General features: G+C 47.8%; 1 protein-coding gene across 1 annotated transcript; it reads left to right on the plus strand.

Moving 5' to 3' along the window:
- The first annotated feature begins 806 nt into the window (after positions 1-806).
- On the plus strand, positions 807-20,917 carry ZNF692 (zinc finger protein 692). The gene is made up of 11 exons (XM_035106969.2): positions 807-1,043; positions 2,942-3,148; positions 4,124-4,155; positions 5,436-5,954; positions 8,034-8,085; positions 9,867-10,001; positions 11,935-11,997; positions 12,822-12,900; positions 14,978-15,092; positions 16,593-16,692; positions 18,988-20,917. Exons 2-11 carry the CDS (start codon positions 2,958-2,960, stop codon positions 19,304-19,306), a joined length of 1,605 nt encoding a protein of 534 aa, XP_034962860.2. The 5' UTR covers positions 807-1,043; positions 2,942-2,957; the 3' UTR covers positions 19,307-20,917.
- The last annotated feature ends 219 nt before the right edge of the window (positions 20,918-21,136 follow it).

Raw genomic sequence — 21,136 nt, forward strand, 5'->3', positions numbered from 1 at the left:
ATGCTGACTTTTAGTGATCACAGCGTTTCTTTCTAGGTGCTCACAGACCGTTTGCTTAATGATCTGCGCTAGAATCTTTCCTGGTATTGATGTCAGGCTGACTGGGAGGTAATTGTTTGGGTCCTCTCTTTTCCCTTTTTGAAAATAGGGACAACATTTGCCCTCCTCCAGTCTGCTGGAACTTTGCCTGTTCTCCAGGAATTTTCAAATTCCATTTCTTGCTTCTCCCCTGGCCACTGCTGTGCCAACGTCATCTGCAATGGATTCCCCACACAGCAAGGTTGATGCTGTCAGCCTTCATGTCACATTTGCAGACAACTTCTTTTTTTTGTAATGCAGTTAAGCCACACAGTTAAGCCACCTTTCTCAGAAATTTGGGAGTTCACAAAATTATGTCTATTATTTGTTTCATTAATGGGTGTCACTTCCCATAAGGCATCCTGAAGCAATCTACTATTAAAAAAAAGAGAACGATTTTGTATGTGTGTGTATACTATTAAAAAAAAAAACAGCACATATATAAAATCGATTCAAAACCAATCGATTCAAAACCCATGCAATGGCAGGGACCGGACTTGGGAGGATAAAAACAAAGATTGTTAAGTTAAAACCAGCATCATTTGCCAGGTGGAAAAAGACACATTCAACGTCGCTCTACCTAAAGCCGAGCGGCAGGCCCGCCCGACTCTCATTGCCGAGTGAACTACAACTCCCATGAACCACCGGGGACCCAGCGGCGAGGCCACGTGACCACGCGCGCGAGGGCAAGGGGGCTTCTCCGCCCCGCCCCCTCCCGTCCTCCTCCTCCTCAGCTGCCATATTTCGTCGCTCTTCCTCTCGTGTGTCAGCGAAGAGTGAGGGGCGGAGGAGGAGCACTCGCCGCTCTTAAAGGGGCCACGGTGCCTCACGGTGGGCCCCCTCCCCGTCCCCTGTATCAATAGGGAGACCTCAACTGAACAGCGCTGCCCGCACCAACGCAGGGAGATGGAGGGGACGGCGGCGGCGAGAGAGCTCGCGCTCCGGAGCGAAGCCTGAGCGAGACGGTTGGTGGAGGAAGGAGGGGCGCGCGGGTAACGGAGGGAAAGCGGCGCTCCTCTCCCCCTCCCCCGGCCGCTGCGCGCTGGCCTCTGATTGGCCGCAGCCCGAGAGGGGCTGGCAGCTGTTGGCTTGAGGGAGAGGGAAGGGGCGGGACTGTGGGTTCGAGGGGAAGGACCGGCAGCGTTGGCGGAGCACGAGAATGGCACGAGTTGGAGGGCGCTGGGCTGATTCCCCCATTCACCCCAAACCGGTCAATGCATCTCAGACACGTTGTAACACCCAGAAGACTATAGGGGGAGGGCTATGCAGGGGGTTGACTAGATGACTCTTGGGGGTCCCTTCCAATCTACCATCCTTCGATTCTGGGAGAAGACAGTCATTTTCTTTCATCAAGAAAAGTACTCTTCTTTTTCCCTGTGACATTAAACCTCAAGATACCCATTTGTGCTTTTGACTCCTTTTTCTGTTCTGTTCTTTATTTTTATTTTTTTGTTAAGGAGACAAAATGCCATTCATTTCTGTACAGTAAGGATGGGCAGACATCAGGCTTATAGGATTTACTTCATTTGTGGGGGTTTTTTTACTGGGATCCAAATGGTGCAAAATACTGATCCACAAGGCAGAGCTGTAGCTACTGGGTGGGGGTGGGGTGGGTCTAGCCGGGGTTTTTGCCCCGGGTGAAGCCTCCAGAGGAGCGACATTGAGGCTTCCAGCCTCTGTGTGTGTGTGTGACAAATGTGCATGCCAAACTTGGTCTTTGACCCGGGTGAAATAAAGCCTAGTTTCACCCCTGCCACAAGGAACTGGCACCCAAATGGTGCAAAATACTGGACTGGATGAAGAGGCAGTTGCAAAATGACAGTCCAGAGGAAGAGCCAAGTTACCCGTTGCTCACAAACCAAGCCTTAGACTGGGTTGACAAGTATACAAGTACAAATCTGTTTCTGAGATGCGGCAGTTCAGGGATTCCGAAGAAACCACCACCATCCTGCAGTTGCCGTTGTTAAACAGGTGGAGGAAGTCTTGCAAGTCTTCCACAAAGCACCGAGAGGTCACCCGGTAGATTCTGACCCACCTGCTGCTTCATAAGATAGAGAAGTGGCATAGTCAAATTCCAGTATGACAGGTACTGCATCATTCCAAGTGATAATAGGGGGAGGGGGGATGCCAGGGGGTTTAGGATGCAATATCTAGTAGCAGACGTGCATGGTAAAAGGCATGGATAGCCAAATTAAGGTCCGGGGGCCGGATCCAGCCCAATCGCCTTTTATAAATCAGCGTGTTTTTCCATGAGTAGAATGTGTCCTTTTATTTAAAATGCATCTCTGCGTTATTTGTGGGGCATAGGAATTCGTTCATATTTTTTTTCTTTCCAAAATATAGTCCGGCCCCCCACAAGGTTTGAGGGACAGTGGACCGGCCCCTCTGTTGAAAAAGTTTGCTGACCCCTGGTAAAAGGGGTATGGTCTCCTGGGAGTGTACACAAGGGAGCTTAGGTCATATGTAACCTCTGAAAGGTACTTTAGAGAGTGACAATGCAAGGACAGGTCTCTGCATCCTGATGAGCTCTGAAAGCAGCTTACCCAAACCACCTTTACATTAAAATCACATTATTAAAGACTAGTGTCCAAAAGAGAATGTGGCTTCAGGAACATGCAAGGATATTTCCTGCCTTCTCCCCCAGCTGAAACCCTTTGGTGTTCCCTTTCGTGACCCCTTTGCAGGCAGCAGTGCCTTCTGAGGAAGACCCTTAGGCAAGGGTGGACCAGCAGGGTTTGCTCAGCCATTGATGGAGGAAATGAGTGCCCCCCCCCCGTTTGCAGCAGCATCTGCTCTCTATAACTTGCTTGCATGGCTCAGTTGGGAATTCCTCGTGGATCACAACTCCGTTGCCTTTTTCCAGCGAGGCGGCTTGGGAGATGATGGACCACGGGCGTCAGGGCCGCCAGCGGGCCTCTGAAACTATCCGCAAGCAGAAGCGCAAGGAGCTGGATGCGCGGCGAAGCAAGTGCCGCATCCGTATCGGCAGCCACCTGGAGCAGTGGTGTCAGCTGAAGGAGCAGCTGGGCTTCTCTTTGCACTCCCAGCTGGCCAAGTACCTGCTGGACAGGTGAGGAAGCTGCTTCAGGGAGAGCTTGACTTCCACCCGCCTATTCCTTGGCCTGTTTTGCCTGTGTGTCAAGTGCTAGATTTGCATGCGCTGAAGTAACTGGATATGTGCAGATGAGAAGTGGCAGTCTTACAAAAAGCCAGGCAGGTTTGTGGGAGAAGGAGATGGTTGGCTTTAGGCAAGCTGCTACGTCTCGGTTTTCAGAGAGCCAGCGTGGTGCAGTGGTTAAGAGGGTGGACTCATAATCTGGGGAACCTGGTTCGTGTCTCCGCTCCTCCACATGCAGCTGCTAGGTGACCCTGGGCTAGTCACACTTCTTTGAAGTCTCTCAGCCCCACTCACCTCACAGAGTGTTTGTTGTGGGGGAGGAAGGGAAAGGAGAATGTTAGCCACTTTGAGACTCCTTGTGATAAAGCGGGATATCAAATCCAAACTCCTCCTCTTCTTCGCTTGTCTCCACCCCTTTGCAATACACAGATAATATGGACCTAATTTTCCTGGTTGTTACAGGGATTACCGAGGCCTGGTTTAAAGGTGATGCCTTCGATATACAAAAATACATAACCTGTGAAGGGATCCAGACACAATGTTCCATTCCAGTGGTGTTGGCGGTACCTATCAGAGTTTGATAGCGCACTAATACGGCACATGCAACCTCACATGGGGAAGTCGATTTACATATCTGACGTAGCATTTAAATTTGGCCTGAGATTAAATCCCTGAAGCAACGATGGTGGCCTGATGACCCTTGGGATGTTGTCAAGAGTCCAACTCCCATCATCCCTGAACACTGGCCATGTTGACGTATGGGACTCCCGGCAACATCTGGAGGGCCATAGATTCCTCAGCCTTTCTCTAGCAAATGCTCCTCTTCTAATATCATCAGTAATATTGAGGAAAGCAGTTGCTACGAATCAAGTGCAGACCCTTGTATTTTGCCTGCTCACCTTCCTGCCTCTTCTCTTTCTCATTCAGATACAGTTCACAAGGCTCAGTTCCAAAAACAGGTAAGAATCCTTGCAAGTTCTCTGTAGAAAAGGCATTTTATTAGTATTAATTAAAGTGATCTCTTAGTAGTCTGGCAGATAAGTACAATGTTGTTTGGGTGTTTTTTTTTTAACTATTTAGCCTGTTTGCCCACTTGGACAAATGTTTCACATGGGAAATTGGGGGCGGGGGGGAGAGACTGGAAAATGAGCCGAACGTAGCAGCGTAATCACAGGACAGGCTTTCTCAAAAGCTCCAATAATCTGCACAAACGTTTGCAGTATCCCGTTAAAAGGGGAAGGAGTCTGATTCCAGCCAGCAAAAGACTCACAGTGTGATTTGTCATGGATATGCAATAGACGGGTATGTCTTTTAAACATGTATGTCAACAGGTTCTTTAAATAAAATAAAAAAGCAAGTTTTTGTTCTGGGGGCCTGTGATACTTCTCTGAAACTAGAGCAAGCATCATCTTTGGGAGTAGCAGCCCTAAAGTTCCCAACAGATGGTGAAAATCAATTCTATCACTACTGCTTTGGGCCGAGATGACACATTTTTTTCTCTTGCTACAGATATAAAAACCTTTTACCGCCATTTACTGTTGTGGTGAATTAATGGTCACTGTGTTATTTTGCCTACCTTTAAGGTTAAATGTACTTGCTGCAGGGCATTTCATGTCCATCCGATCTCAATCTTTTACATTTTTATCCTCTATACCACAACTATATTAATACAGGTAACTCAACTGACTATTCCGAAGGCGGGACTTCTTGGGTTCCTTTCTATCTTTTTTTCTTCCTCCCACCCCACCAAGAAGTGGGAGGGAGCGCTGCAAACAAAGAACGCAGCTCCGTAGCCGAGGCTGAACTGGGATCGGAGCCCCCCCCCGCATTTCTCACCTCTGATTGCCGCCCCCCCCCCGCCTGAAACAAAAGAAGAATTGTCATACGTTCTAACACCCGTTTACTCAACGGGCTGAATGACACTAGTCATATATAAAGTCTCACACATAGAAAACTAACCCATTGCAGAAAGTAACAGGCTAGAGCTTTTTCTGGAGGTGTAGATCAGCCCTGTAATAATTGTTAATAAAAATGTTGTACAGTATGTAAGCTTACTGCTGCACTGAGTCAACCTTTGAGTTCATTAAACAGTTATCTAGATCAGGTAAAGGGACCCCTGACCGTTAGGTCTAGTTGCGGATGACTCTGGGGTTATGTTGCTCATCTCGTGTTAATGGCCGAGGGAGCCGGCCTACAGCTTCCGGGTCATGTTTCATGCCGGTTTCACCTTTCTTCTCAGGAGAGGATAGCTCCAAAGTTGTTTCCGAGCCTCTTCCTCCTGATGCTCTGCAGCACCTCGTCGTCCTTTCTCACAATCACAGCCAGGAATGTGGCTTCATCCCTAACGTGAAGCCCTCGTTGCTGGAACAGAAAGAAGTCCCAAGCAGCATGGTATGGGAGTGCCTGGCCGGCCACACCTTCTCTTGGAGCCCCCCTACCTCGCAGACGTGCCCCCCATCGCCCTGCAAGGCAGCCTCCAGGTGTCCAGAGGAGAAAGCCATACGCTCCAAGCCCAGCCCCCCACCCTCCCGCATCATCCGGCGCCGGCGTTCCCTCCGGAGGGCGGCAGCAGCCCATGCCTTTTCCTTAGCGCTGGCATCGAACTCACCAAGCCCAGTGGACGAGGCGGAGCCATCTTCCAAAGAGGATGGGGAGGGCGGTGCTGACGGAGAGAGATCGGCATGCCTCTCTCCTGGCAGCGGAGCGGTCCTTGGCGAGGAGGCGGGATTGCTGAGCGGCCAGAACCCCAATGAGACAGGTGAGGGGGGCTGGCTGCTTGTAGGATGCTGGAGTGAAGTCCTTGAACTTGAGAGCCAGTGTGGTGTAGTGGTTAAGAGCAGTGGACTCGGTAATCTGGTGAACAGGGTTCACTTCCCCGCTCCTCCACATGCAGCTGCTGGGTGACCTTGGGCTTGTCACATTTCTCTGAAGTCTCTCAGCCGCACACACTTCACAGGGTGTCTGTTGTGGGGGAGGAAGGGAAAGGAGAATGTTAGACGCTTTGAGACTCCTTAAGGGGAGTGAAAGGTGGAGTGTCAAATCCAAGCTCTTCTTCGTCTTCTTCTTGGATGGTTAGGGACCGAAGAGCTTGGGTTAGAGGCTATAGGAGGGCATTGCGTTGGAGTGTGAGATGCAATTGTTGGGTGCACCTGAGAGTAAAAGCAGCCTGGAAAGGGCTGACCCAGTAAGTGAAGTACCGTACTTTTCCGTGTATAACACGCCCCCGTGTATAATACGCCCCCTATTTTGGGGGACTCCAATTTAAGAAAATGTCCCAGAGTTGTGGAGCTTTTTGGGGGGAGGGTGGCCCAAAGTTCTTGAGCTTTTTTGAGGGGGCAGGAGGGTTTGACAGAGATTGACAATCGCTCATCTGCAACAAGCATCGGCCCAATCGCAAACAGCAGCAGGAAACAGTAAGTAAACTTGCCGCGGCAGCAGCCAATCCACAACAGCCATTGACGCAGCAACCAATCACACACCCATTTAACACAGCAGGAGCCAATACAAAGAAACCCTTTCCGCAGCCACCAATCACACACCAAAATCGCCAATGACAATCTGCAGCTCGCGGCTGCAACCAATCACCCATCACCCCTACCCACTACCCATGTATAAGAAGCCTCCAGTTTTTCAACCTTATTTTAGAGTAAAAAAAAAAAAGCTTGTCTTATACACGGAAAAGTATGGTGATAAATTTAGCTCGCTTAATAAGCAAGCGCCATCACGTTACAAATTGTGGAATATGGTCTGCAAAGCATGCCTTTCAAATTCTTATGATTACCGAGAAATTGAAGAAATCTCCAATACTATCAAATAATCAGAAACCACAGAGAATCTGAATGAATTTCTAGTTCATTTTTTTGTTCTTCCTTCTCTGTGTATTTAGATTATAATCCTGCAGGTAGGATTCTGTCATTGATAATTTTATTATATGCCACGCAGCACCTTGGGGGCTATTTGGGGAGGGGGGCATGCTTAAGGAATTATTACCATTACCAAGCATGCCACAGGTTTTTAAAGCAGCTTATTTTATTCAAAAGACATGTACCAGAAAGGATATATTACCAGTAATTAGCAATGTAGGTTTTGATAACATGTTTATATAATTTCTGTATATTATTTTCTAAATGGTAATTGCTTGAATTAATTGTAATTGAGTTCGAATAACAAAGGTGATGATGATTAGGAAACATCTTGTACCTTATTGACACAAAAAAGCAAATTGCTGGTATTAAAGAGGCGGGTTTCTTTATGGGAAAAACATCTGCCGACTCCTCTGTTCGTAAAGAACATACAGTCGTACCTTGGACGTCAAACGGAATCCGTTCCAGAAGTCCGTTTGACTTCCAAAACGTTTGGAAACCAAGGCGTGGCTTCTAATTGGCAGCAGGAAGCTCCTGCAGCCAATCGGAAGCCACATTGGACGTTTGGGTTCCAAAGAATTTTTGCAGCCGGAACAGTCACTTCCAGGTTTGCGGCGTTCAGGAGCCAAAAAGTTCAAGTCACAAGGCATTTGTCAGCAATTTTGAACTGTTCCTGGTTTAAACGGTGGTTTCAGTGGGGTCTTTTATATCATCTTCATTGTTCACCGCTGACTGGACACCCCCTAATTTCCCAGGCTTACAAAGCATGCAGTTCTGCTGGTTTGACTGCACAAGGCTGCAGTTTCAATCCCTAGCATCTCCAGCTAGGCTGGGACAGATCCACTGCCCCAAACCCTAGAGAGCTAGAGGACCTAGATGGACCAATGGCCTGGCTGAGTATCAGGCAGCTTCCTATGTAGGCACATTCTGTGGCTGTGTCACCCAATTCTGACTGTGAGTGTTTCCTCTTGCAGCGACTCCCTCCGAAGAGATTCCAGCTGCCACAGAAGTCACAGAACCTGAAAGGTCAGTTTCCATGCTGCCTGGCTGCCTAGATACAAGAGGCAGTTTACGACTTTAAAATAATAAAGCAAACAAATGGTTCAAAACACAGACCAGCCGAGTTTCTGCAGGCTGACCAATGGACTTCTCGGGAGCACATGGCATGAGCTCCCTGGCCTGGCTTCTTCACTTCTGCCTTCTCTCAGGGCACCCTTGAGTGAGAATGTCAATGTGGATCTCCACTCGCCCCTTTTCTGGCGGGACATGCAACTTTCCTCAGATGACTGAGCTCGGGAAGAATTGGGCTTTCCTGTTTCACAGCAGAGACTGGCCACAAGAGTCAGCTAAATAGTGACTGTAGCATTCACAAAATTGCTATGCTCCCCAGTCACCCATTGCTGATATGTATACCTGGTATGTTGATGAACCATATATCTATTGATACATTTTTAAAAGCATTTTTTGTCATTTGTTGTTGTTGTTTGCATAGGGCAGGCTTCCTCAAACTCGGCCCTCCAGATGTTTTGAGACTACAATTCCCATCATCCCTGACCACTGGTGCCACAGGGTTCTGTCTTGGGCCCAGTCTTATTTAACATCTTTATCAATGACTTGGATGATGGGCTTGAGGGCATCCTGAGCAAGTTTGCAGATGACACCAAATTGGGAGGGGTGGCTAATACCCCAGAGGACAGGATCACACTTCAAAATGACCTTAACAGATTAGACAACTGGGCCAAAGCAAACAAGATGAATTTTAACAGGGAGAAATGTAAAGTACTACACTTGGGCACAAATACAGGATGGGAGTCACCTGGCTTGAGAGCAGTACATGTGAAAAGGATCTAGGAGTCTTGGTAGACCACAAACTTGACATGAGTCAGCAGTGTGATGCAGCAGCTAAAAAAGCCAATGCAATTCTGGGCTGCATCAATAGGAGTATAGCATCTAGATCAAGGGAAGTAATAGTACCACTGTATTCCGCTCTGGTCAGACCTCACCTGGAATACTGTGTCCAGTTCTGGGCACCACAGTTCAAGAAGGATACTGACAAGCTGGAACGTGTCCAGAGGAGGGCAACCAAAATGGTCAAAGGCCTGGAAACAATGCCTTATGAGGAACGGCTTAGGGAGCTGGGTATGTTTAGCCTGGAGAAGAGAAGATTAAGGGGTGATATGATAGCCATGTTCAAATATATAAAAGGATGTCATATGGAAGAGGGAGAAAGGTTGTTTTCTGCTGCTCCAGAGAAGCGGACACGGAGCAATGGATTGAAACTACAAGAAAGAAGATTCCACCTAAACATTAGGAAGAACTTCCTGACAGTAAGAGCTGTTCGGCAGTGGTATTTGCTGCCAAGGAGTGTGGTGGAGTCTCCTTCTTTGGAGCAGAGGCTTGACAGCCATCTGTCAGGAATGCTTTGATGGTGTTTCTTGCTTGGCAGGGGATTGGACTGGATGGCCCTTGTGGTCTCTTCCAACTCTATGATTCTATGGTCCTGCTAACTAGGGATCATGGGAGTTGTAGGCCAAAAACATCTGGAGGGACAAGTTTGAAGAAGCCTGGCATAGGGTCTGTTGGTTTCTGCTCTAGGTAATGGAGTTTAGGGCCCTCCAGAAGCCTTGTCTCCAAGGCACTTTGAAGTTGTCCACCTCCACAGCCACCTTGATAACACATTCATGGAAAAAGACTGTACAGGCATCTCTCAGTAAGTTTAGCAGTTACAGGAAACTCTCCTGCCTTTGATGTCGGGAAGGGCACCCTCTCACTTAGTTTTTATTTGAATTATTTTGTATTATCTGCAGCACTTTGCCTCTACCAGAGGAGACGCCAGAGTCTGTGCCTGACCAACCAGAGCAAGAAGATGACGAAAGAGAGGAAGACAATCTGGCATATACAGATGACCTGCAAGATGAGAATTATCACCCTTCCCTGGACAGGTAAATGTGCTTTTGGGGGCATTACCACCAGTTAAGGATTGTGCAAGCATTTCGAGTTTAACGCTGCTGTTCTTGTTATTATTACGACTTTTCTATCCCATCTTTCCTCCAAGGAGCTCAAAGTGTGGTGTAGTGGTTAAGAGCGGTAGACTCATAATCTGGGGAACCGGGTTCGCGTCTCCGCTCCTCCACATGCAGCTGCTGGGTGACCTTGGGCTAGTCACACTTCTCTGAGGTCTCTCAGCCCCACTCACCTCACAGAGTGTTTGTTGTGGGGGAGGAAGGGAAAGGAGAATGTTAACCGCTTTGAGACTCCTTAAGGGGAGTGATAAAGCGGGATATCAAATCCAAAGCAGCTTCCATGGTCCTTCCCACTCTCCATTTTAAAACTCACAACAACTTGTGAGGTACATTAAGCTGAGAGTCTGTGAAGGGCCCAGTTGAGCTGGGACTTGAACTCTGGTCTGCCAGGTCCTAGTCTCTAGCACTGTTAAACTCCACAGCTGATTAGCTCTTGTGGGGTGTCACCCATCCTTTAGAGTCCGGTAGTGTTGCATCCTGTCAAGTCAGTTTGGTTCCTGGGTGACCAGAGCAGCTGTTCAGGGCTCAGATACTTAGCAGACAAGCTTTTGCCCCTTCAGGGACAGATTTAGGTTTGATGAGGCCCTAAGCTACTGGAGGTAATGGGGCCCTTTATATGTCCAGCTGACCTTTGTCAACAACAAATTGTCACTGTTTTTTTGTGTTGAATATATGCTATAGGGTAATTTATGGACCTAATAGGTATCTAAAGCCATTTGTTCATGTTGCCATGCAACCAGTCCATGCAGAATGTTTTTGTTGTTGTTTAGTCGTCTAAGTCGTGTTCGGCTCTCTAAGACCCCATGAACCAGAGCATGCCTTGGAAACACTCACTTTCTTCTCAAAAGCTTCTCCTTTTTTATGTCCATGGAGTTTTCTTGGCAAAATAATGGAGTGGTTTGCCAGTTCCTTCTCCAATGCAGAATGTAGGCACCCTACAGGAGAAACTCGGAAAATTAGAATATCGCCAAGAAGTGCATTTATTTCGGTAATGCAACTTAAAAGGTGAAACCAATATATGAGATAGATGCATGACATGCAAAGCAAGATATGTCAAGCCTTTATTTGTTGTAATTGTAATTATTTGTCGTTAGGCGGGTCAAATGGAATGTAATTGATGAAATGTAATAGCAATGTTTATTTTTGTATTATTGCAACTATTTGTTTTATTACTGTGGAATTTCCAAAAGAAAGCATTTGTAAAAATTAAAAGAAAAATAAAAAATAGTAAGTTGCATTACTGAAATAAATGTACTTTTCGACGATATTCTAATTTTCCGAGTTTCACCTGTATATATAGAAATGAGCAAACCAGTGATATTTTAGGGAGCATGCTAGCAGGCAGGGCCCATTACTTACAACAGGCATCCCCAAACTGCGGCCCTCCAGATGTTTTGGCCTACAACTCCCATGATCCCTAGCTAACAGGACCAGTGGTTGGGGGAAATGGGAATTGTAGTCCAAAACATCTGGAGGGCCGAAGTTTGGGGATGCCTGACTTACATCATAGGAGCCTACACAACACAAAACACTGTTGCTGTGTGTCGGTTTTATTTCATTTCTTATTTATCTTAGATTTTGGAAATATACATCCAGGGTTTTTTCCCTTTTAATTTTTTTTGGGGGGGGGAGCTCCCAAGAGAGTGGGGGGCCCTAAACTATAGCTTGTTTAGCTCATACGTAAATCCAGCACTATGCCCCTTCCATTTCCCCACCACTTTTAAAGACGGCTGATTCCCTCATCCTTGCCACAGTGGCAGCCTGAAGACCCTTCTGGGAAAATGTCCTTTTCGTTGTTACACGGCAGACCCTTTTGTTGCTACGCTTACCAAGCTTATTTCTTCCTGTACAGTTGCAAGAAGCGGGCAGAGCCTGGTGATGAGGATGTGGCCCAGATTGGTCCAAAGAGAATCAGGTGGGTGCTGGTCCATTGGCTTTTTGAGCCTAAAGGGCATGCTGCTAACCTCCCCAGAAGTGGGCCATAGTGTGGTGACCATGGAAGAAGGCCTCTAATTCATGGTTAGTTGAAGGCGGTCATGCTAGACAAATGGACTGATCTATTGAATCCCTATTATTTGTCCATGGTCAAATGTTCCATGAATCTGGTGATGCTTGAAGAATTGGCCAGCTGTCAACTTAGCACAAACACCTTTAAGAGCACCTTTAAATACTGCCTTTTGTTTTTCAATAGGTGTCGGGGAACCTTCCAGAGTAGAAAGAGAGGCAGGAGCTCTAGAAGGGAGGGAGGGGAATTCTATTGCACCTGCTAAATCTCACCCACAGTTCTCCTTAAAAAATCAGCCTAAATATAACAGCTGCTTAAATATATTTATGCTGTTCTGAGAAAGTTGACGCTTTAAAAATACTTGGCCAAGTATTTGACATCTGACCATATCGTTTTTGAGTAATCCAATGCTCGAAGCTTGGCATAAGAACATAGGAAGCTGCCTTATGGCAAATCAGACCATTTGTCCCTCTGGCTCAGTATTGTCTACACCAGGCATCCCCAAACTTCGGCCCTCCAGATGTTTTGGACTACAATTCCCATCTTCCCTGACCACTGGCCCTGTTAGCTAGGGATCATGGGAGTTGTAGGCCAAAACATCTGGAGGGCCGTAGTTTGGGGATGCCTGGTCTACACTGACTGGCAGCAGCTCTTCAGGATTTAAGAACAGGGAACCTGGAGATGCCAGGGATTGAACCTGAGTTTCCTCTTCCTTCCTCTGCCTTTCTTTGCAGGAAGGCAGCCAAGCGAGAGATCCTCCTCTGCGACTACGATGGCTGTGGGAAGATCTTCTCCAACCGCCAATATTTGAATGTAAGTGATGGATCAGTGGCAGGAAGCACATCCCTACGCACAAAGGCAGAGAGGGGACACGAAGCACTTGGAAATGGTCGAATCCTGAAGAAACATGAATTGGTCAGACAGGACTATTTGAATGCCTCGGAAGCTGATAAGGTCTCCTTTGCAGGAGACAGTTAAACAAGGGCCTGTTAGAGATACATTTGCAGTTTCCTGCACTGAGCAGGATTAGATTACCTCCACGGTCCCTTGCAGCTCTAAAATTCTGTAATTTTGGTAGGGAACATACTGTATGACCACTAGCATAGCAGCAGCAGCAGCAGAAAAAGCCACCATATTGATAGCTGATTAGAGAGGAATAGGCAGGTTTAGTGCAGCCTACTGGCCCACGCGGGTGGCACTGTGGGTTAAACCACAGAGCCTAGGGCTTGCCGATCAGAAGGTTGGCAGTTTGAATCCCTGCGACGGGGTGAGCTTCCGTTGCTCGGTCCCAGCTCCTGCCAACCTAGCAGCTCGAAAGCACGTCAAAGTGCAAGTAGAAGCGGCTTTGTCATGCTGGCCACATGACCTGGAAGCTGTACGCCGGCCCCCTCGGCCAATAACGAGAGATGAGTGCCACAACCCCAGAGTCGGTCACAACTGGACCTAATGGTCAGGGGTCCCTTTACCTTACTGGCCCACCAGTTGAGGAACAAAGGTTAAAAAAGAAGAAGGTAAAGGACCCCTGGATGGTTAAGTCCAGTCTATGGGGTTGTGGTGCTCATCTCGCTTTCAGGCCAAGGGAGCTGGCATTTGTCCACAGACGGCTTTCCGGGTCATGTGGCCAGCAGGACTAAACCGCTTCTGGTGCAACGGAACACCGTGACGGAAACCAGGGCACATGGAAATGCTGTTTACCTTCCCATCACAGTAGTACCTATTTATCTTCTACTTGCACTGGGGTGCTTTCGAACTGCTAGATTGGCAGGAGCTGGGACAGAGCAATGGGAGCTCGCCCCGTAGGGTGGATTCAAACCACCCACCTTCTGATCAGCAAGCCCAAGAGGCTCAGTGGTTTAGACCACAGCGCCACTCACGTCCCTTTAGCTGAGGACCAGCATATTGTCCACACAAACTCTTAGGTTCTGAACCGCAGACCCAAAGGAAGGTATCAACTTACAACACAGCGTGCAGAACCTCACTGCCTTTACAGTCGCGGGATGGACGCCACCACAGTGAGACGTTGCCAGGGCTTGTCTGCAAAGTGCTAATACGTTAAGCATATGTCGGCTTGGCCAGAACCTCCCATCGATCCACCTGACCCATGTGGGCATATAGGCGGCAACTGTCTGAGGCTTACAGATAGCTCCCCTCTCTAGGCTGAGAGCCCAGCATCCCAGGGCCCGCAGATGAGCATAGCATCAAAGCAAGCCAGGTACTTCTCAAAACAAGTGAATATCAACATATAGGTGCTCATTATTGCACCAAATAATTGCAGGGTTATCTTGACGGTCAAGATGGCGTTTGCAGAATGTCTGGAACATCTCCACTTTTGCTTCAACACACTCGGTCCCTACTTTACTGCAGAAAATTTCCATGGGAGCCCCACCCCTTCAAGGATTTCACACCCTAGCAAGATGGGCAGAAGAAACTGTGGAGGCTTGTTCATTGGGCATGGTCCTTCATGCCCTCCTCATAGGCATCTGTTTGGGACCTTAGATGCTGGAAGTGGTGGGCATGCAAAGCTCCCTGGGGCAGCAAACCTACCACAGCAAAGCCCCACTTTGCTTCGTTAAAGCCAGGCACCCCCAAACTGCGTCCTTCCAGATGTTTTGGCCTACAACTCCCATGATCCCTAGCTAACAGGACCCGTGGTCAGGCATGATGGGAATTGTAGTCCAAAACATCTGGAGGGGCGAAGTTTGGGGGTGCCTGGTCAAAGCCATGTAAAGAGGCAGCAGACGGACACATTTCTGAGACTGCAATTTGCCGTGCAATTATGTGATGTACGTTACCTGTTCAGGAAGATTGCATTGCGCTGTTTTGGTAAAGCAGTTTTGTTGCAGAAGGCAGAGTCTTTGTTCCGCTTTGACCTATTTTTCTGCCCCCTCAGCACCACAAGAAATACCAGCACGTTCACCAAAAAACGTTCACCTGCTCTGACCCCAGCTGCGGGAAGTCCTTCAACTTCAAGAAGCACCTTAAGGAGCACGAGAAACTGCACAGCGGTGAGGATTCTTTGTAGGATCCCACCTGGTTAGGATCCCTACCAGCCCGGCTCTTGAAATGCTTTTAACTTGCCTTTGGCGGACACTTTAGTGCCCCCTTATTCCATCAAGAAGATGATGTGGAGAGCAGCTTGCCCAGGCACCCCCAAACTTGGCCCTCCAGATGTTTTGGGACTACAATTCCCATCATCCCTGACCACTGGTCCTGATAGCTAGGGATGGTGGGAGTTATAGTCCCAAAACATCTGGAGGGCCGAGTTTGGGGACATAGATTGATCCTGAACGAGTTCCAAGTCCCTGCTCCCAGAAGGGAGCAAATTATGTAGAAGCACATACTATGGAGGCGGATGTTTGGGCAGGCCCCACAGCTATTATTTGAGATTGGTTTCATTTCAGGGTATTGAGTTAGTCTTCAGACTTATCCAGAGGATTTAAGATTGGCAGTGTGAGAGTCACAGAAACATGGCAACATGGCATGCAAGAAACATTGCCCACTGCACAATTATTCACTTCATCTTCCAAAGAAAGATGGTGTGAAATTATAGATAGATATAGATATAAATAAGACAGTTTATCCTTCCAGATTCGAACTGTAAGTCCTTCGATAACCACAGAGGTTTGCAAAATCCGCTTTTGTTGTCTTGCTAGATATACAGGTGAAACTCGGAAAATTAGAATATCGTCGAAAAGTGCATTTATTTCAGTAATGCACCTTAAGAGGTGAAACAATATATGAGATAGATGCATGACATGCAAAGCAAGATATGTCAAGCCTTTATTTGTTGTAATTGTAATTATTAGTAGTTAGGCAGGTCAATCATAAATGGAATGTAATTAATGAAATGTAATAGTGATGTTTATTTTTGTTTATTTTTGTATTATTGTAACTATTTGTTTTATTACTGTGGAATTTCCAAAAGAAAGCATTTGTAAAAATTAAAAGAAAAATAAAAAACAATAAGTTGCATTACTGCAATAAATGCACTTTTCGACAATATTCTAATTTCCCGAGTTTCACCTGTAGATGTATCTTGAAAGATACTTGAAACATTTTCAGAGGTTTGGTCTCCATTGAACTGCTTTGATTTGAGATTTGGTGTGTGAGAGAGCCTTTTTGTTATTTGGATCCGAACTCTCCTTCCATTAACGGAACAGTTTTCATATTCACAAAACAATGCCATCCTGCCTTTGTGTCCCTCCTGCTCCCCCCCCCCCAGAAAAAACCAAATCTGTTCTTGGGGTTTGGGGTATCCTTGGGATTGATGTGGGATATGGTGCCCAACAGATGAAGAGGAAAGTTGGCAGAAATAATCTCCTCTGTTACGTGAAGGGGGGGGGCGGATTTAGGACGCCTGCCAATATGTGTAACCGGGTTTTATATGTATACACTGTAGTAGTTAAAAGATTAATATTTGGAAAAACTATTAGACACTCACTGCAATATAAGCTTGTTACCTTGGGCCCAGAATAGCCAGTGACCTACTTTTTTCTTCCCTGCAGATAAAAGGGACTACATCTGTGAGTTCTGCGCCCGCTCCTTCCGAACTAGCAGCAATTTGATCATCCACCGGCGAATCCACACCGGAGAAAAACCCTTACAGTAAGAACTTCTGCAACGTGTTCCATCCTCAGCAATGACACAACTATGCCAGAAGACTCGTGCTGGATCAGGCCAACGGCTCAGCTATCCCAGGGCCCCCCTTGCTTCTCGTGGTGGTGGCCCAGGCAGATGCCTCTCTCTGTCAGTTTAAAGCAGGCACCCCCAAACTTTGGCCCTCCAGATGTTTTGGGACTACAACTCCCATCATCCCTGACCACTGGTCCTGTTAGCTAGGGATGATGGGAATTGTAGTTCCAAAACATCTGGAGTGCCAAGGTTCGCCATCACTGGGATTGGCAAACTCTGGCCCTGCAGGTGTTTGGGAATACAATTCCCCTCATCCCTAACAGGACCAGTGGTCAGGGATGATGGGAATTGTAGTCCAAAACATCTGGAGGGTCAAAGTTTGGGGGTGCCTGGTTTAAAGTTTAATTATCTGTAAAGTTCTAGTTTTATGATAGGGAGGAAAACTGCAGAGGGTAGTTCAGGGGTCAGCAAACTTTTTCAGCCGTGGACTGAAACCCACTGTCCCTCAGACCATGTGGTGGGCTGGACTATATTTGGGGGGGGGAGGGGGAAATGAACGAATTCCTATGCCCCACAAATGACCCAGAGATGCATTTTTAATAAAAGCACACATTCTACTCATGTAAAAACACTAGGCACGCCATACAAATAACCCCGAGATGCATTTTAAAGAAAAGGACACATTCTACTCATGTAAAAACGCGCTGATCCTGGACAGGTCATGGGCCAGATTGAAAAGGCGATTGGGGGCCTGAGGTTGCCTACCCCTGGGGTAGTTGATGCATGTCAAGGAAAACATGGGGAAATCATCTCTTCCCCCAGCACCGCTGCTCCAACAAAAACTGGAGCCCCATGAAGGTGCTTTAAAGTACAATAAGCTTACAACGTATATTTATCTTGTGCACATTCAGCTGTACATGAGTGGCAATTTTTAAAAAAAAAAGAAAGAAAAAGGTTTGGCGTTCCCACATGCTGCCACTGATCCCAGTAGGTTTTGGCCACATGCATCAGGAGAAAATGTTTCTCTTCAATCAGGCATTTGGCTGATTAACATTCTGTGGCCTTTTAAATGTGTCTGTGGGACTGGGGGCTATTGGTTTGCTTTTGTTTTTTATCATGTACTTTGTGTTTCCATTTTGTATTTGTATGTTGTGAACATGCTGTGATCTTCCGACAAAGGGCAGTATACTATTTTAATTAATTTAACAACAACAATAACAATACCTGGTTTTTGTTCTAGGCACCATCCCCTGGAACATAACCCCGGGGCTATTGTATTGTACTACTGATAATAAGAACAATTAGTAATTCTTTTTCTTCTTTGGCGATCACTCGTAGCCGAGTAAGATTGTCTTCCATAAACACGGTTTTAACAATGGGTCCGTAAGTGACTGTGGAGGCCAATTCTGGATCCACATGTCCTTCCACAGTGGGGACATTGGTTTCCAGGCGGGAATTGATCACGGTGTGGATTTGCCAAGCGTGCCTTTCTCTTAGCACATTTCTCCTTGCGTCCTGAGTTCGAGTGTTTTCAAAGCCCATGACACCTTTGGTAAAGGCTGTTCAACTGGAGCGCTTGCAGGCAAGTGTTTCCCAATTGATTTTTTTAAAAAATTGCCTTGAGACAGTCTTTAAAACCTCTTTTGTTGACCACCAGCATTACTCTTTCCATTTTTAAGTTTGGAATAGAGTAGTTTCTTTGGAAGACGATAAATTCACCAGCAGCTCCCAGGGTAAAGGGACCCCTGACCATTAGGTCCAGTCGCGGACGACTCTGGGGTTGCGGCGCTCATCTTGCTTTATTGCCTGAGGGAGCCGGCGTACAGCTTCCAGGTCATGTGGCCAGCATGACTAAGCTGCTTCTGGCGAACCAGAGCGGTGCATGGAAACGCCGTTTACCTTTCTGCCAGAGTGGTACCTATTTATCTACTTGCACTTTGACGTGTTTTCGAACTGCTAGGTGGGCAGTAGCAGGGACCAAGCAACGGGAGCTCACCCCGTCGCAGGGATTCGAACCGCTGACCTTCTGATCAGCAAGCCCTAGGCTCTGTGGTTTAACCCACAGTGCCACCCGCGTTCCTTAGCTCCCAGGGTAGGCCGCAGCCAATTAAAATTCAATATTAAAAACAGCTAAAACAATACATAGGAATATGGTGGGTCCTAAAAACACATATCCCCTAGTTAGTATATGGGGATGGAGCTGTCCAGTCACGAGTTCCCTGGACCACATCATGCATCACCACCCCTTTTCTTTTATACTTGATGCAGGTGTGAGATCTGTGGGTTCACCTGCCGCCAGAAGGCCTCCCTCAACTGGCACATGAAGAAGCACGACGCGGACTCCTTCTACCAGTTCTCCTGCGACCTCTGCGGCAAGAAGTTTGAGAAGAAAGACAACGTCACCGCGCACAAGAGCAAGAGTCACCCTGAGGTGGCCGCCGGGCCTCCGCAGCCTGCGCAGGAGCCCCCGGCTCTGAGCCACCCGCTTGCTATGGAGCCGCTGGAAAACCCCGCCCAGAGCCAGCCTGGCAACCCACAAAGGAGGCCCAAGGAGTCCGCCCTCATCATCGCAGTCACTATCGAGTAATTGGACCGTGCCAATCGAGGGGCAGAATGGCAGAGAGAGGATTCCTGGCGAATCCTGGCGGCGACAGAAATGCGTTTGGTTCGCAGTCGCAGAGGGATGCAAGATTGAGGACTGGAAAGCCCCGACCCCAGGAAGCCATGTCTTGCCAGCTGCATCTCTTCAGCGCAGCTGCTTTCAGACTTGGTATCTGCAACGCAAACGGCCCAGGGCTCAGCCTTGCCTAGTGGCGGGATGATGAAGAGTACAGTATTAGGAAGGCCTTGAAAGTCTTAAGTTTGTGGCCGTTTGATCCCAGACCCCCAAGTACGGGAGGGACAAAGGTGGCCCGGGCAGCTGGTAGAGGAGGCATAAACATACCTCTTCAACTCTCACCTCTCATGGATAACAGCTCTGGATTGAGCTCATGTGCATTGATGGCGATGGAAGACGTGCCGTGCCCTGTTGCTGTTCTTAAATCCTTTTCCTTTGGGAAGCTTAAAGGATGCCGCTTTTCTCGCATGGCTGCGGGATCAAGCCAAGGACCTGGAATATGCAAAGCGTAGCCTCCGCTACAGAACTGTGATCAGAACCGGAGGTACACTCTGGAACCTGTATATGCAAATCTTTGCTTATTTTACATGTTTCGTTGGCCTTGGAGGCAGAAATGACATATTACGCAGAGATGACAAAGACCTGGGCAGAGTGCTTCACTCCCCAACCCCCGACCACTGGAAATTGTTTACCTTGGCTTACAAGATTCACCAGGCATTTCCCACAGACTCAACCCTTAAAGGGGGCGCAGGGGTGGAGAGAAGCACATTTGTACTTCTTATGGGTGCATAAAGAGAGGTTGGGGGGGTCGGGGTATTTTTAATTCTCAGGAAACTAAATTCTGCAGCCAGTCCAACGCTCTGCATTTTTTTCCCTGTGCTTTCACATAATTATTTAATGCATTTCCGGCTATCTTCCGTTCCTGCCTAGCTTGCACAGATTTTACGTTGTTACGTGGGCCATTGAGAAACTTAGCTTTCATTCCTTGGCTTCCCGCAGCCAGTTGGACTTTTCAGCCATCCAGCTTGAGCCTGCGGTTTTGTACCTTATCGTCTCAGTAGGTAGAGCACAAGGCTCAGCATCATGGGGTGGAGTCTCCAAGTTGAGCAAAAGAGTCCTGCATTGCAGGGGGATGGACTAGATGACCCTCGTGGTCCCTTCCAACGCTACAATTCTATGATTCTATCTGGAGCTGCCTTTCTGTAATTTGGCAGTAGTCCAAGGAGAATAAGGAGTTGGGACAAGGGAATCTGCCGCCGATCAAGACTCTTCATTGCTGGTGTACCTTGTTTAGGGTAGGCTCGAACCTACTTTCCTGCTTCTTTTGGATATTCCCGCCCTGCCGTCTGGGATGAAAGCCAGCAGCAGCAGCAGCAACGATTGCATACTGCAAACTTAATTACGTGGGAGCAGGTTCTGATCTGATGAGCCATTTCACAAGGCGATGATCCTAAGGCAGCTTTGCTCCCACTCTTTGAAAAATTTTGAATTTTTAAAAAGCCTTATAAGGACAAGTAATTCTTCTCCCTGTGAAGCAGCTGTGATAGGGATTTTTTAGCTATACCCAATGGCGGAGCTTCATGCTCCGGCCCTGGGGGGGGGGGCAGAGAGCAGGTGGGGGTGGGGCTGGCGCGCGTCCCGGGGGCAGGGCGCACTTCCTGGGGGCGTGGCACGCTGCCTGTGACGGCGTGGCGCCTAGCACCAGGGGGGGCAGCCGCAATGGCACCCCACCGGGATTGCGCTGCCGGGGGCGGTGCGCTCCCCCCGCACACCTCTTCCTCCACCAGTGGCTATACCTAC

This window comes from Zootoca vivipara, chromosome 2 (assembly GCF_963506605.1).
Source record: "Zootoca vivipara chromosome 2, rZooViv1.1, whole genome shotgun sequence".
Lineage (NCBI taxonomy): Eukaryota > Metazoa > Chordata > Lepidosauria > Squamata > Lacertidae > Zootoca > Zootoca vivipara.